General features: G+C 38.5%; 1 protein-coding gene across 3 annotated transcripts in view; it reads left to right on the top strand.

Moving 5' to 3' along the window:
- The window catches only part of VIRMA (vir like m6A methyltransferase associated), a 64,817-nt gene that overhangs the window by 3,990 nt on the left and 47,184 nt on the right, over positions 1-13,643 (top strand). For 2 of the 3 annotated variants that reach the window (XM_024251247.3, XM_009243959.4), the window contains exons 2-4: positions 5,595-5,710; positions 11,197-11,283; positions 12,388-12,436. In XM_024251247.3, coding sequence (XP_024107015.3) covers positions 5,595-5,710; positions 11,197-11,283; positions 12,388-12,436 — 252 coding nt within the window. Of the gene's footprint in view, positions 1-5,594; positions 5,711-11,196; positions 11,284-12,387; positions 12,437-13,067; positions 13,179-13,643 lie in introns of those variants that run through there. The other variant, XM_054518676.2, reaches the window with a different exon arrangement.

The raw sequence follows: 13,643 nt of genomic DNA, 5'->3' as shown, positions 1-13,643 counted from the left end.
TGATAAAATTCTAGTTTTAGAGACAGGAGAACTAGTGGGACTAATGATGGTAAGAGTGTGGAAGTGAGTTTGATGGGAATGGGATAACTAGCCAGATTAATTTGCCCCGTAGGAAGTTGAGAATCTGTTTAACAATGATTTATGAAAAACACTTTTGAAGGTGAGGGTATGGCTTTAGGAGGGGCAATACAAGTCGGAACAAAACCCATTGCCCTTGATTTCAAAGGAATTTGTAATATGGTAGAGAAGAGACATTTGTTAGTTTCACACAGGGAATCCTTATTGCCAGCTACCATTAACAGCTCTTTTTTTAGTATTGTATTTATTTTACCAATAATTTCCTCTTCCCCACATAAAGAATTGATACACGTTTGTAAGGCCAATCCACTGAGTTCAGAAGATAAGCAGTTAAACTTATTAAAAGACAATTTGATTGTGAGGGAATAGTGTTCCCGTGAATGAAAAAACACTTAACATTACAAATCAAGAATGCAAGATAAGCCAGGTTTGGTGGCATGTGTGCCTGTAGCCCCAGCCTGGGAGGCTGAAGTGGGAGGATCGCTTGAGCCCAGGAGTTGGAGGACAGCCTGGGTAACATAGCAAACGCGGTGGCTCATGCCTATAATCCCAGCACTTTGGGACGCTGAGGCAGGCGGATCACAAGGTCAGGAGATTGAGACCATCCTGGCTAACCTGGTGAAACCCTGTATCTACTAAAAATACAAAAAAAATTAGCCAGGCGTGGTGGTATGCGCCTGTAGTCCCAGCTACTCGGGAGGCTGAGGTAGGAGAATGGCGTGAACCTGGGAGGTGGGACTTGCAGTGAGGCTAGATCGTGCCACTGCACTCCAGCCTGGGTGACAGAGTGAGACTCTGTCTCAAAATAAATAAATAAATAATAAAAAAGCAAACTATATCTCTAATGTTACCATATACAATATTAGAAAAAATTGTTTAAGTTAAAATCAGATTTAAGCAAGATTATTTGGTAAACAAGTATATATATGAGTGGAAAGCTATTGTATTTGTATATTCCTGTTGATAATTTCCTTTCTGTATCTCTCCCTATTGTAATCAGCTTTTACTTTGTATTTTGTACTGTAATTAACAGCTGTCTTTATATTAATATTTTTCCAAATCCTCTAGTGAATATTATGCTTAAATGTATACACCCGTTGCACACGTTAATATTACAATACTGTAATACTGTTTTGTGGTTTCGTTTTTCACCTAACAATGTCTTGTACATCTTTGTGAATTAAGAAGTAATACACCTATATAATATTTTAAAAGTAAGCTTATTTTTTAAAATTTTCTTTTTTTTTTTTGACTAGGTAATACATGTATGAGGTACAAATATAAAAGGTACAAAAGGGTATATGGTAAAAAGTAAGTCTCTCATCACTGTCCCCTAACCATCTTGTTTCTCTCCTTAGATATTCTATATAATATCCTTCTTTATTGGCTGTGTAATATTCTTTAAGTGGTGATGCTATATATATTGTTTGAAACAGGGTCTTGCTCTGTTGCCCAGGTTGGAGTGCAGTGGTGTGCTTATGGCTTACTACAACTTCGACCTGGGCGATCCTCCTGCCTCAGCCTCCGGAGTAGCTAGGACTATAGGTGCACACCACCATGCCCGTCTAGTTTTTAAAGTTTTTTTTTTTTTTTTGTAGAGATGGAGTCTTGCCGTGTTGCCAGGCTGGTCTCGTACTCTTGGCCTCAGGTGATCTTCCTGTCTTGGCCTCCCAAAGTGCTAGGATATTAATGCTATTATTTATATACTAAATTCTCATACATTTAGGTTTCTGACTTTACAGTGGTGTGTAATATTCTTGAAGGTAAATTGTTTTATACATTTTTAGTTATTTTTTTAATAGTACTTTCCAGTGTGGAAGTGCTGGGTTAAAATACAGTCCTAGGAGAGTAGGTCGATACTGGAAAATCCTGTATTTTAGAGGTCATTTAAAAATTACTGTAGGAAACCAATTAGGAACTCATCTGCAGAAGTGAAAAAGGAAGTGGTAGCAGTAGATGTGATAGCTAAAGGAGAGGGTAGAAAGAGAAGATAATTGCAGGGATAGAAGAATAAGGAAGGGAAACAGTTACGCTGTGACCTTTAAACATGCAGGTAAATGACTCTTTCCAAAGATAATTGTGGCTCAGAGTTGTGGAATCTGACCAGTCTTCTTCATATTCCTGTTACTTTCCTGATAATGAACCTTCCGTGATTTCCCATTGTTAACCTGTTTTCCTAGGCTTTGTTTTTAATTTTCTGAAAACACAATTCAATAACCATTAATCAAGTGCCTATTAAAAATTCATTTATTAAATGAATATGTTAGGCACTATGAATATACAGTAAACTAAGACATAGGTCTGTCTACTTTAAACACATAGTCTAATGGGAGAGATAAGAGGCAATTACAATTCAGCTAGTTAAAGGACTTTAGGCACTAGGAGGAGAGGCACCTATCTAGATTTGATCTGGCTCAGCTTTCAAGAGAAAGTTTACTTGTAAAAGGAGTTGGGGCAGAAGGATGTGATAGATTTCAAGCAGAGACAACATCATGAGTGAGGGCATGAAAATGAGAAAAAGCATGGTAAGCTAGGGATATAAGTTTGGAGTGATAAAGAAGCCAGTCTTGTTTATAAGACCTAGGAATTTGGCTTGGTGGCAGTAAGATCAGGGGAGTGGTACATTTATAGTTTAGAAAGACCATACTTCAGTAGGAGAATGGGTTGATGGGAGACAAGAAAGAAGCACAGGATGCAAAGGCATAAGAATGATATAATGGACTTTGGAGACTCGGAGGGGGAAGGTTGGGAGGGGGGTGAGGGATAAAAGACTACATATTGGGTACAGTGCACGCTGCTTGGGAGGCGGGTACACTAAAATCTCAGAAATCACCATTAAAGAACTTACCCATGTAAACAACCACCTGTATCCCAAAAACTATTGAAATAAAAATTTAAAAACCAAAAATTAAAAAAGAAGCACAAAATCAGTTAGGATCCTATTGCTGTAATTCATATTGGAGTGATGTAGTATATGAAACTGAAGGAGTGACAGCCAGAATGGAGGAGAGCTTTAATCAGTAGGACTTGGTGTTTGAATAGATAGATGATATAGATGAGAGGATGAGAAGTCCAGGATGATGATGTCTTGGGCAATATGTGGATGGTGATGCCATCACTAATGTAGGAGAATTCAGTTTGGATTTGTTGAGTTTGGTGCACAAGGGACATTGAAATGGAGAGGCTGAGTGGGCAGTTGGATATAGTAGCCTGGGGCTCAGGAGAGAGGTCCTAGATGGAGATACAGATTTGGAATTGTCTTCTGGCTGTGGATGAAAATCTTGTTTTTGTAATTTTGTTGGTTGTCCTTAGCTACTCTTCTCTGCTTTCCTCCCCTGTTTTGCTATTTTGCCCTCTAGCTATGATGAACTATGTTTGCAATTTCTTTCTTTCCTTTTTTTTTTTTTTTTTTTTGACAGTCTCGCTTTGTTGCTTAGGATGGGGTGCAGTGGTGCGATCACGACTCACTGCAGCCTCGACCTCCTGGACGTAAGTGATCCTCCCACCTCAGTCTCTTGAGTAGCTGGGACTACAGGCATGTGCTACCATGCCCAGCTGATTTTTTAATTTTTTGTAGACACAGGATCTTCCTATATTGCCCAGGCTGATCTTCTTGAACCCTGCCCTCAACTGATCCTCCTGCCTTAGCCTCCCAAAGTGCTGGGATTACAGGTGTGAGCCATGGCTCCTAGCCTGCACTTTTGTGAACGTTCCATGTTCTTGTTTGCATTCGTTTTGTGCATGCCTTCTCTCTTGTTTGCCTACAACCTGGGCTGGGGACCTAAATACCCTTCTGAATTTTCATAGCATCCTTTGTGAGTCTGTATCATGGCAATTTATCTACTTGTCTACCACAGTAGATTGTCTGTTCCATAATGGCAGAGATTATGTCTTGTCTTTGCAGCCTCAGAACTAGCATACTTTGGAACATAGTTGACATTTAATAAATATTTAGAAATAAATATTTAACAGAACTGGTAGCAACAAATACAGAAACTCTTTTATATACAAACAAAATAGATTTTGAAAGGCTATTTGTAAATCCTTAAATTCATTGTTGATAAGGATGATATTCTTTATAGTGAGACTCAATCTTTCTAGATGGAAATAATGTGAGCCATTCTTCTCATGATGAACTTTGACCACTAGGTAATAACAGTTGACTGAAGTAATAGGAAAAGTTGACATAAAATTGTCCAAAAACAATGTGAAAACTCTCTTTTTAATTATTGAAAACAAGAATTATATTTGCCTAATCCTGTGTCAAATGATAGATGTAAGTATATACTAGATATAATTTATGCTGTTTCTTTTTTTGTTTGTCTTTCTTTTTTCCCCAGGATGGAGTCTTACTTTGTCACCCAGGCTGGAGTGCAGTGAGGCAATCATATCATAACTCAACTATAGCCTCAAACTCCTGGGCTCAAGTGATCCTCCAACCTCAGCCCCCTGAGTAGTTAGGGTTACAGGCATGCACCTCTGCTTCTATTTTTTTTTATATAATAAACTCTTAGTTTGTGATTTTTTTTTTTAATTTTAGGAGGGTTTTATCTCAACTATTCAGTAGCTAAATACTTTCTCTGATCCCTTGATATTAGTTGGTATGTAAGTTTAACAAAGTAAGCTGATCTAAGTACAGATTTGCAGTTTCTTATCTATAATTCAGAAACTCAAAAATGGCAAAAAAACTTACACCAAAAAACACAAAACCCTGCCCTGAATTCATTTGGCCATGCAGTCTAATCTGAACTGATATGGTGCTTGTTATAATCTTTTTTTTTCTTTTTTTTTTTTGAGATGGAGTCTCGCTCTGTCACCCAGGCTGGAGTGCAGTGGCGCGATCTTCGCACACTGCAAGCTCTGCCTCCCGGGTTCACGCCATTCTCCTGCCTCAACCTCCCGAGTAGCTGGGACTACAGGTGTCCACGACTGCACCTGGCTAATTTTTTATATTTTTTAGTAGAGACGGGGTTTCACTGGGGTCTCGATCTCCTGACCTTGTGATTCTCCTGCCTGGGCATCCCAAAGTGCTGGGATTACAGGTGTGAGCCACCGCACCCAGCCATAATCTTTATTTAGGGTGAATGTTGATACGTGTGGCTGCAGAAATAAATGTTTTGATTACAGGGTGCTGCTGCAGAAGCCACTGGGGGTCTAAAGTAATATGCAGTATTTGGATTATATTATCTTTCTAGAAATCAAAAAGTCAGGATTCTGAAAGGCATTTGGCTCCAGAAATTTCAGATAAGGGACTCTGCGTCTATATTAGTCTAAGCAAGACATCAGCAGGGAAGTAAATGCATGGCAGAAAATGTTAGGCAAATTGAGAAACTTAAGTAAGTACATCTTATCAGCTATGTATGCAACACTGTAAATAATATAATATATTAATGATATTTAATGATATGGAATGTTAAGGTTACATGTGACATTGTGAGTGAATAAAATTTGAATAGAGAAACTGTTTTACAGAATGTTCCGAACCCCTCCCCCTCTGGCTTTTTTTTTTGTTACAGCAAAGTTCTCATATAGATGTGGTTCGTTTTCCATGTGTGGTTTATATCAATGAAGTCCGAGTCATACCCCCAGGAGTAAGAGCCCATAGCAGTCTGCCAGACAATAGAGCATATGGGTAAGTCAACTCTCTTTTTAAAAGTATTTTTTGGTTAAAGATTGTCTTAGAAACATATTCTTAAATGCAAAAATGTAAGAGAATATTTTACAAGTAATAAAATCCTGAATCTATTCAGTTATGGTTATGCTGCATTGTAATTAGCTCTATATTTTCTGTATAATGCATATATCATCTTAAACCTGAAAACAGTAATTATTTGACCGGTGTGCTAGGTAAGATTTTTCTTTATTCATTTTTTTTTTTTAACTGATGGTGTTAGGTTTACATTGTCTAAAATATTCTGGGGTGGTGTAACAAGGTAGATGAAGTATTTTTAACCTGATTTTTCTCTTGAAAATAAGTGGGAATTAGTTGAAATATTTATAAATGTATCTTATTCTTCTTCTTCTTCTTATTATTATTATTATTACTACTTTTTTTTTTTTTTTTTTTGAGTTGGAGTTTTGCTCCTGTTGTCCAGGCTGGAATGCAATGGCGCGATCTCGGCTCACTGCAACCTCTGCCTCCTGGGTTCAAGCGAGTCTCCTGCCTCAGCCTCCTGAGTAGCTGGGATTACCCCACCACCACACTTGGCTAATTTTTTGTATTTTTAGTAGAGACGGGGTTTCACCATATTGGTCAGACTGGTCTGACCCAGCACTTTGGGACTGGTAGTCCCAGCACTTTGGGAGGCCGAGGCAGGAGGATCACCTGAGGTCAGGAGTTCGAAACCAGCCTGGCCAACATGGAGAAACCCCGTCTCTACTAAAAATACAAAATTAGCCAGGCATGGTGGCGCATGCCTGTAATCCCAGCTACTCAGGAGGCTGAGGCAGGAGAATCGCTTGAACCTGGGAGGCAGAGGTTGTGGTGAGCTGAGATTGCGTCATTGCACTCTAGCCTGGGCAGCAAGAGTGAAACTGTCTCAAAAAAAAGAAAAAGAGTTAAACTAGCTACTTTGTGGTGGGTGTTACGGGACAGATTCAAAGTTAAGGGCTCATTTCTTCATAATTGTGGAAAATAGTTCATTATTTGTAGAAGTAGGTATAAAGTCTTCATAGGCATCATTCAAAAATTAAAAGATAACACAAGAAAAATCTTTTAATGTTTATAGTGAAGGATCGTTATAATTGACTTCATATCTTTTTTTCCATGTTTAAGAAAATTAACTCATGTTTCCCTATACGTTTCTTCCTGATTTTCCTATAAAGAGAGCTTTGTGTAGAATGAGGAAGATTGGATAATGATAGTATATCCAACAGTCTTCTCTAATTGTACTGCTTTTGGCCAAAAAAAGTTTGTCATTTATTGTTCCATAACAAATTATAGCAAATATAGCAGCTTAAAACTACACATTTATTTTCTCACATTGTTTCTGAGGGTCAGGATTCTGGGAATCGCTTTAGCTGGCTCAGGTTCTTTCGTGAAGCTGTAGTCAAGATATAGACTGGGGCTGAAGAATTTGCTTGGTAGCTCATTCATGGGGCTGCTGGCAGGAGGCTTCACTTCTTTGCCAGGAGATCCTCTCCATGGGCTTGTTCGTGTCATGACATGGCTTCTTCCAGAGTGAGTGATCTAAGAGTGAGAGGACATGCCCAAGAAAGAAGCCACAGGCAGTGTGTTTTATAACTTAATATCAGAAGGTGACATATTATCATCTTTACCATATTTTGTAGGTTACATATTCACTGCTATAGTGTGGGAGGGGCCTACATAGGGTGTACACCTTACCAGGTAGTGTGTGAATACCAGGAAGCAAGTGTCATTGGGGTCATCTTAGGGACTGGCTACCATAGCAGGCAAACTGGATTTCGGCAATTAGCTACCATTGGTAGGATTATTTGTTGCATTTTCCATTATCTTAACCCTCTTCCTTTTTCTTAGCTGGAGATGTGTGGCTTTTCATGTTGTAATAACTCCAAACATAAGGGATCAGAAACAAATTTATACATGATTAGTATGCTACAGAACAGTAAAATAAAGTATTAATGCAGTAAACCAAATGTAAAAGTGAGGGCCAGGCACGGTGGCTTATGCCTGTAATCCTAGCACTATGGGAGGCTGAGGCAGGTAGATCATTTGAGGTCATGAGTTTGAGACCAGCCTAGCCAACATGGTGAAACCATGTCTCTATTAAAAATACAAAAATTAGCCAGCTGTGGTGGTGCACACCTGTAATCCCAGCTACTCAGGAGGCTGAGGCGGGAGAATCGCCTGAACCCGGGGGTTGGAGGTTACAGTGATCTGAGATTGCGCCACTGCACTCCAGCCTGGGCAACAGAGCAAGACTCCATCTTAAAAAAAAGGAAAAAGAGCCAGGAAGACCAGAATCTGAAAGTTGAAAGCAGTGTTAGAGATAAAGTGATATGTGTGGGCATACTTTATAATAGTGTTTTTTCTCATTATAAAATTTAGAAATGCCTAGATAAAATTAAAATCCCTTTAATCCCTTTATTCTGGTAGGGTGTGGTGGCTCAGGCCTCTAATCCCAGCACTTTGGGAGGCCGAGGCAGGAGGATCACTTGAGACCAAGAGTTTGGAGACCCCGTCTCTACAAAAAATTTAAAAATTAGTTGGGCGTGGTGGCTCATGCCTGTAGTCCTCGCTGCTTGGGAGGCTGAGGCGGAAGGAAGGATTGCTTGAACCCAGGAGTTAAGAGTTGCAGTGAGCTGTGATTGTGCCATTGCCCTCCAGCTTGGGCAACAAAGCAAGACTGTTTCAAAAAAAAAAAGTAATAACAATAATAATTATAATTCCTCTATTCCAAGAGCATCTTAACATTTGATATATATTTTTAATGTGTGTGTGTTTGTATGTGTGTGTGTTCATACATATATATGTATGCTTATATATGTATTTTATTATTACTTTTTGTAAATATGATACCTTATGTGAGGTTAGGTTTTTTAGAGTCACCGAGTTGTAAGATAACTGTCTAGTGCAGTCAGATTTCCTTTGATTCTTTAAATCGTTTTTCAGTGACCAGGACCTGAGCCTTTAGGGTCTCAAAAGTATAGAAAGAGTTTGTATTTTAGCTCTTTTTCCTTTTCTTGAGACACTGAAGTCCAGGGTCTAGTTTAAAGAAGGGCCAGGAGGGGTCATGTGCAGTGGCTCACGCCTGTAATCCCAGCACTTTGGGAGGCTGAGGCGGGTGGATCAGCTGAGGTCAGGAGTTCGAGACCAGCCTGGCCAACATAGTGAAACCCCGTCTCTACTAAAAATACAAAAATCAGCTGGGCCTGGTGGCGCGTGCCTGTAGTCTCAGCTACTTGGGTTGCTGAGGTAAGAGGATCACTTGAAACCTGAGAGGTGGAGGTTGTGGTGAGCCGAGATTGTACCACTGCACTCCAGCCTGGGCGACAAGAGCAAGACTCTGTCTCAAAAAAAAAAAAAAAAAAGAAAAGAAAAAAAGTAAAGGGCAAGAGGAAGAGACTAGAGTTGTTGGGTGCATATGATTGAATTTGGGTAAGGCAAATGTATGTTGTTATTTTGCTGTTACTTTTTAGTGTTTTATGTATTCCTTTATTTCATTTATATCAGGAGTACTTTTACATCATTAAATATTACTTGATTTTATGATTTCTGATAGCTACATAGTCTAATGAATGACTATACTATAAATATATTTGATTAGTTTCCTATGTGGGGACCATTAGATGGTTTTTAGTTTTCAAATTACAAGTAATAGTACGATGAATATCCTCTTGAAAAAAATCTGTTCGCATATCAAGGTTTCTGTAGAAACTCCTTCTAGAAAAATTGCATCAAATGGTGTGTCTTTGTCCATTTTGTGTTACTTTAACAGAATACCACAGACTGGATAATTTATAAAGAAATTTATATCTCAAAGTTCTGGAGACTAGGAAGTCCAATATCAAGGTGCCAGCAATCTGGCAAGAACGTTCTTGCAGCTTCATCTCATGGTGGAAGGCAAGAGCCAGAGAGCCCAAGAGAGCAAAAGGGAGCTGAACTTGCTTTGTTAACAAGCATACTGTCAGAGTAACTAATCCACTCCCCAGATAACAACATTCATTCATTCATGAGGGCAGAGTCCTCATGACCCAGTCACGTCTTATTAGGCTTGCCTCCCAACACTGTTGCATTGGGGATTAAATTTCCAGCACATGGACTTTGTGGGGTATGTTCAAACGGTAGCTTGATGTGAACATTTTCTTAGTCTCCTGAATTTTATTGCCACATTGCTTTTCAGAATGATGATGCCTGTTTGTGTGTCTACCAGAAGTGCATACAGGAATCTCTTTGATAGTACTCTAGACATTATAGTTATTAACATTTGGATTTTTATATAAGTGAACAAGAATAAAGCGTGTGGTTTTCAAAGTCAAGATTTTAGTTGAATTTAAGGAATTTCAACCAAGGGTGCTATGGTATAGTATCTTTTACATTAAAGTGTAGCAAGATTTTAGTCTAATGCAAATTAAATAGGCTCTGATATTAACCAAATAATCTATTTTTAGAAACCCCAAAATATTTTTGGAAATTGCTGCTGTACAAATATCAATTGGCTTTAAGTCACAACTTAGGGCTGTGATGCTAAAGTTACTATTATAGTCTTGTATTAATGTGGATTAAGTTGAAATTGTAATTATATAACTTGAAGTTAGCTAATCCCTGATTCTTTTGATAATGAAAGGGAACAGGCATGCCTGAATCCCAGCACTTTGGGAGGCTGATGTGGGAGGATCACTTGAGCACAGGAGCTCGAGACCAGCCTGGGCAACATAGTGATACCTTGTCTCTACTTAAAAAAAAAAAATTAGCCCTGTGTAGTGGCATACACCTGTAGTCCCAGCTACTTGGGAGGCTGTAGCAGGAGGATTGTTTGAGTCTGGGAGCTGGAGGCTACAGTGAGCTGTAGTAACGCCACTGCACTCCAGCCTGGGCAAGAAAGCAAGACTCTGTCTCTAAAAAGAAGGGGAGGCCGGGCGCAGTGGCTCACACTTATAATCCCAGCACTTTGGGAGGCTGAGATGGGTGAATCACCTGAGGTCGGGAGTTTGAGACCAGCCTGACTAACATGGCGAAACCCCATTTCTACTAAAAATACAAAAAAATCAGCTGGGTGTGGTGGTACGTGCCTGTAATCCCAGCTACTCAGGAAGCTGAGGCAGGAGAGTCTCTTGAACCCAAGAGTGGAGGTTGCAGTGAGCCGAGATCATGCCTGCCATTGCACTCCAGCTTGGGTAACAAGAGCGAAACTCCGTAACACCATCTCAAAAAAAAATGAATAGTGATAGCAGGCAAAAACTACTTGATTAAAATTTGATATTCAATAATACTTAAAATCAGCTGTTGGCTACTTGAGATTGGATGTGAATAAAATTACATACAATATAGTTAACTATATTTTTGTTATTTAAATTTTAGGAATATCATATTCTAATTCTAGAATTGCTCTTAACTTTGTACTTACTATGTTATTTGTTTTAATTTAGGAAGTGTTTGTTACAAAGGCTGATGTTTCAACTTTGTTTCATTTACAGAGAGACATCTCCGCATACATTTCAATTAGACTTATTCTTCAACAATGTAAGCAAACCAAGTGCCCCTGTTTTCGATAGGTTGGGAAGGTATGTACCTGCTAGGTAATTTCACCAGAAACTCAAGAGTTAGTAAGCAACACCTTTTGATTGATTCTTTAGATAAAAGAAAAGGATGTATCTGCTGGTAGACCCAAGAACGCAGGGTTTAATCGTGTCAAGGTGGTATTAAAGAAATGTCAAACTCCTAAGGAGATGCTGAGTTTATAAGATAAAAATTTAAATGTGTGAAACTGCCATTGCTTGTTAACTTGTGACTCATGCATGCGTTTCTTATATACATGATACTTTGACACATAATAGTAACCTTCTAATTTGGAAAATATTTTTGATTCTTAAATTATATAGACACATTGAGAGCTAATATATGTGTCTTTCACATCACACTGCTGTGCAATTTATAATTCCAGTAGCCACATTTTGTAAAATGAAACTTTTGTTAGTAGATACCCCCTTTTTTGATTATTTAGTACATGCTAGGTAGTTTTTTTCAGGTTAGGTATTATTAAACCTGTTATTATGATGTCTACAAACAAATGACTGTTCAATGGGTTTACTTAGAACTCATAAAATAAAAAAAATTAAAGGCAGCTTAAAAATGAGAAAATGTCTGTTTCTGTCAGGAATTAACAGTTTCTTAGACATCACTCATTCTGTTGTTGACCCCTCTCATTTATTATTAAATTATGTCAATAATTTAACTTTTTTTTAAATGAAGGGAAACCTTAGATAATTTGAAGCAGGTGATTTTTAGTATTTGGGGGTGTTTTTATGTCAGTACCTACTTAACAAAACAGGTGCTTTTCTTAAATTTTGGTTGTAGTCTACATTTTTGTATGACTGTAATGCAATGGTTCTCTACTCTGGCTGTACATTAGAATTACCTGGTGTGCTTTTAAAAATTTACTGATGTCCATACTCACCCCAAAGCAGTTAATTCAGAATCTGGGATTGATTTTTTTTTCTTCATCACATTTTGGGGACAGTACATTAAACTCAAATTTTGTGGTTTATTGAATCAAAACAAAAATCTAGCATTTGATTATATTAAAATATTTGAATCTAGAGAGACGTCTTCATGAACTGTGATGTTCAGTGTTTGAGCTTACATATTTATTTCTATTCTCTTGACAGCCTGGAATATGATGAGAATACTTCCATCATCTTTAGACCTAACTCAAAGGTAATTGTGGAAGTCAGTTTTCAACTTGTCATTACTATTTGCTCTCAACTCCATTTAAAGTTTGTAATCCATATAAATCAATGTTGCAGAGTGTCATATCTTTTTTTTTTTTTTTTGTACGGAGTTTCGCTCTCTCGCCCAGGCTGGAGTGCAGTGGCACGATCTCGGCTCTCTGCAAGCTCCGCCTCCCAGGTTCACGCCATTCTCCTGCCTCAGCCTCCCGAGTAGCTGGGACTACAGGCGTCTGCCACCATGCCCGGCTAATTTTTTGTATTTTTAGTAGAGACGGGGTTTCACTGTATTAGCCAGGATGGTCTTGATCTCCTGACCTCGTGATCCAACCACCTCGGACTCCCAAAGTGCTAGGATTACAGGCATGAGCCACCGCGCCCACCTCAGAGTGTCATATCTTATCTGATTCTTCTAGCATCTAGACACTATTTTATAATGCAGTAAAGACATTGTAATGTCATTCTCTACCTATAAAGCTCTTTCTTCCTCTTTCGAGTCAAGAAGAGGCCAGCATTTGTGCTTTACCGTCTTTCATTTAGATAGGCAAGTTCAGAAGACGACAGGCAGGCAAATTGTTATTAGACACTACTGTGCCTTAAAGTTTCTTTTGAAAGTACATATTTCATATTTGTCCTTTCTTATCAAAAATATGCCTTTTTTCTTGATATGCCAGATGCCGTGCTGGAAGGATTTAGTGGCAGATTTGAAATGCAAAAATAATTATGACCTGGTATGGGACTACTCAGCTTGCTGTTTGGTTTTGGGGGGGATGGGTATTAAATCCTTTACATCCTGTTTAGACTAAAAATTACCATTGTTATCTGTTTATCTTCCTTCCGGTGGGATTTCTGTTCAGTCTGTCAATCCTTGGCCAGTCTTTGAACCCTTCTTCTGGTCCCCAGTTTCTCTGTATAGTCTAACAAAGAAATATTAATTTCTTTTTTCCTTATTGTGCCTCCAGAAGGGGCCCCGGTAACACTTATAACTTTGTCTTTACCCATTATGGTGGGGTGGAAAGAGAACTCAGAAGTCATGGCCTTTGGTTTCTAATGCAGGCTCTTCTTCACATGCTCTGGTTTTCTTATTTCTTAAAAGGGAATGACAGTATCTGCTCTCATAATTGTGAAGATCTAGCTATTAATGTAGATAAGCTCTAGAAAGCATAAAGTTATTTTTATCTTATAGGGAAATATTG

This window comes from Pongo abelii, chromosome 7 (assembly GCF_028885655.2).
Source record: "Pongo abelii isolate AG06213 chromosome 7, NHGRI_mPonAbe1-v2.0_pri, whole genome shotgun sequence".
In the NCBI taxonomy this organism is placed as follows: Eukaryota; Metazoa; Chordata; class Mammalia; order Primates; family Hominidae; genus Pongo; species Pongo abelii.
This window is presented reverse-complemented; position numbering and strand designations above follow the sequence as displayed.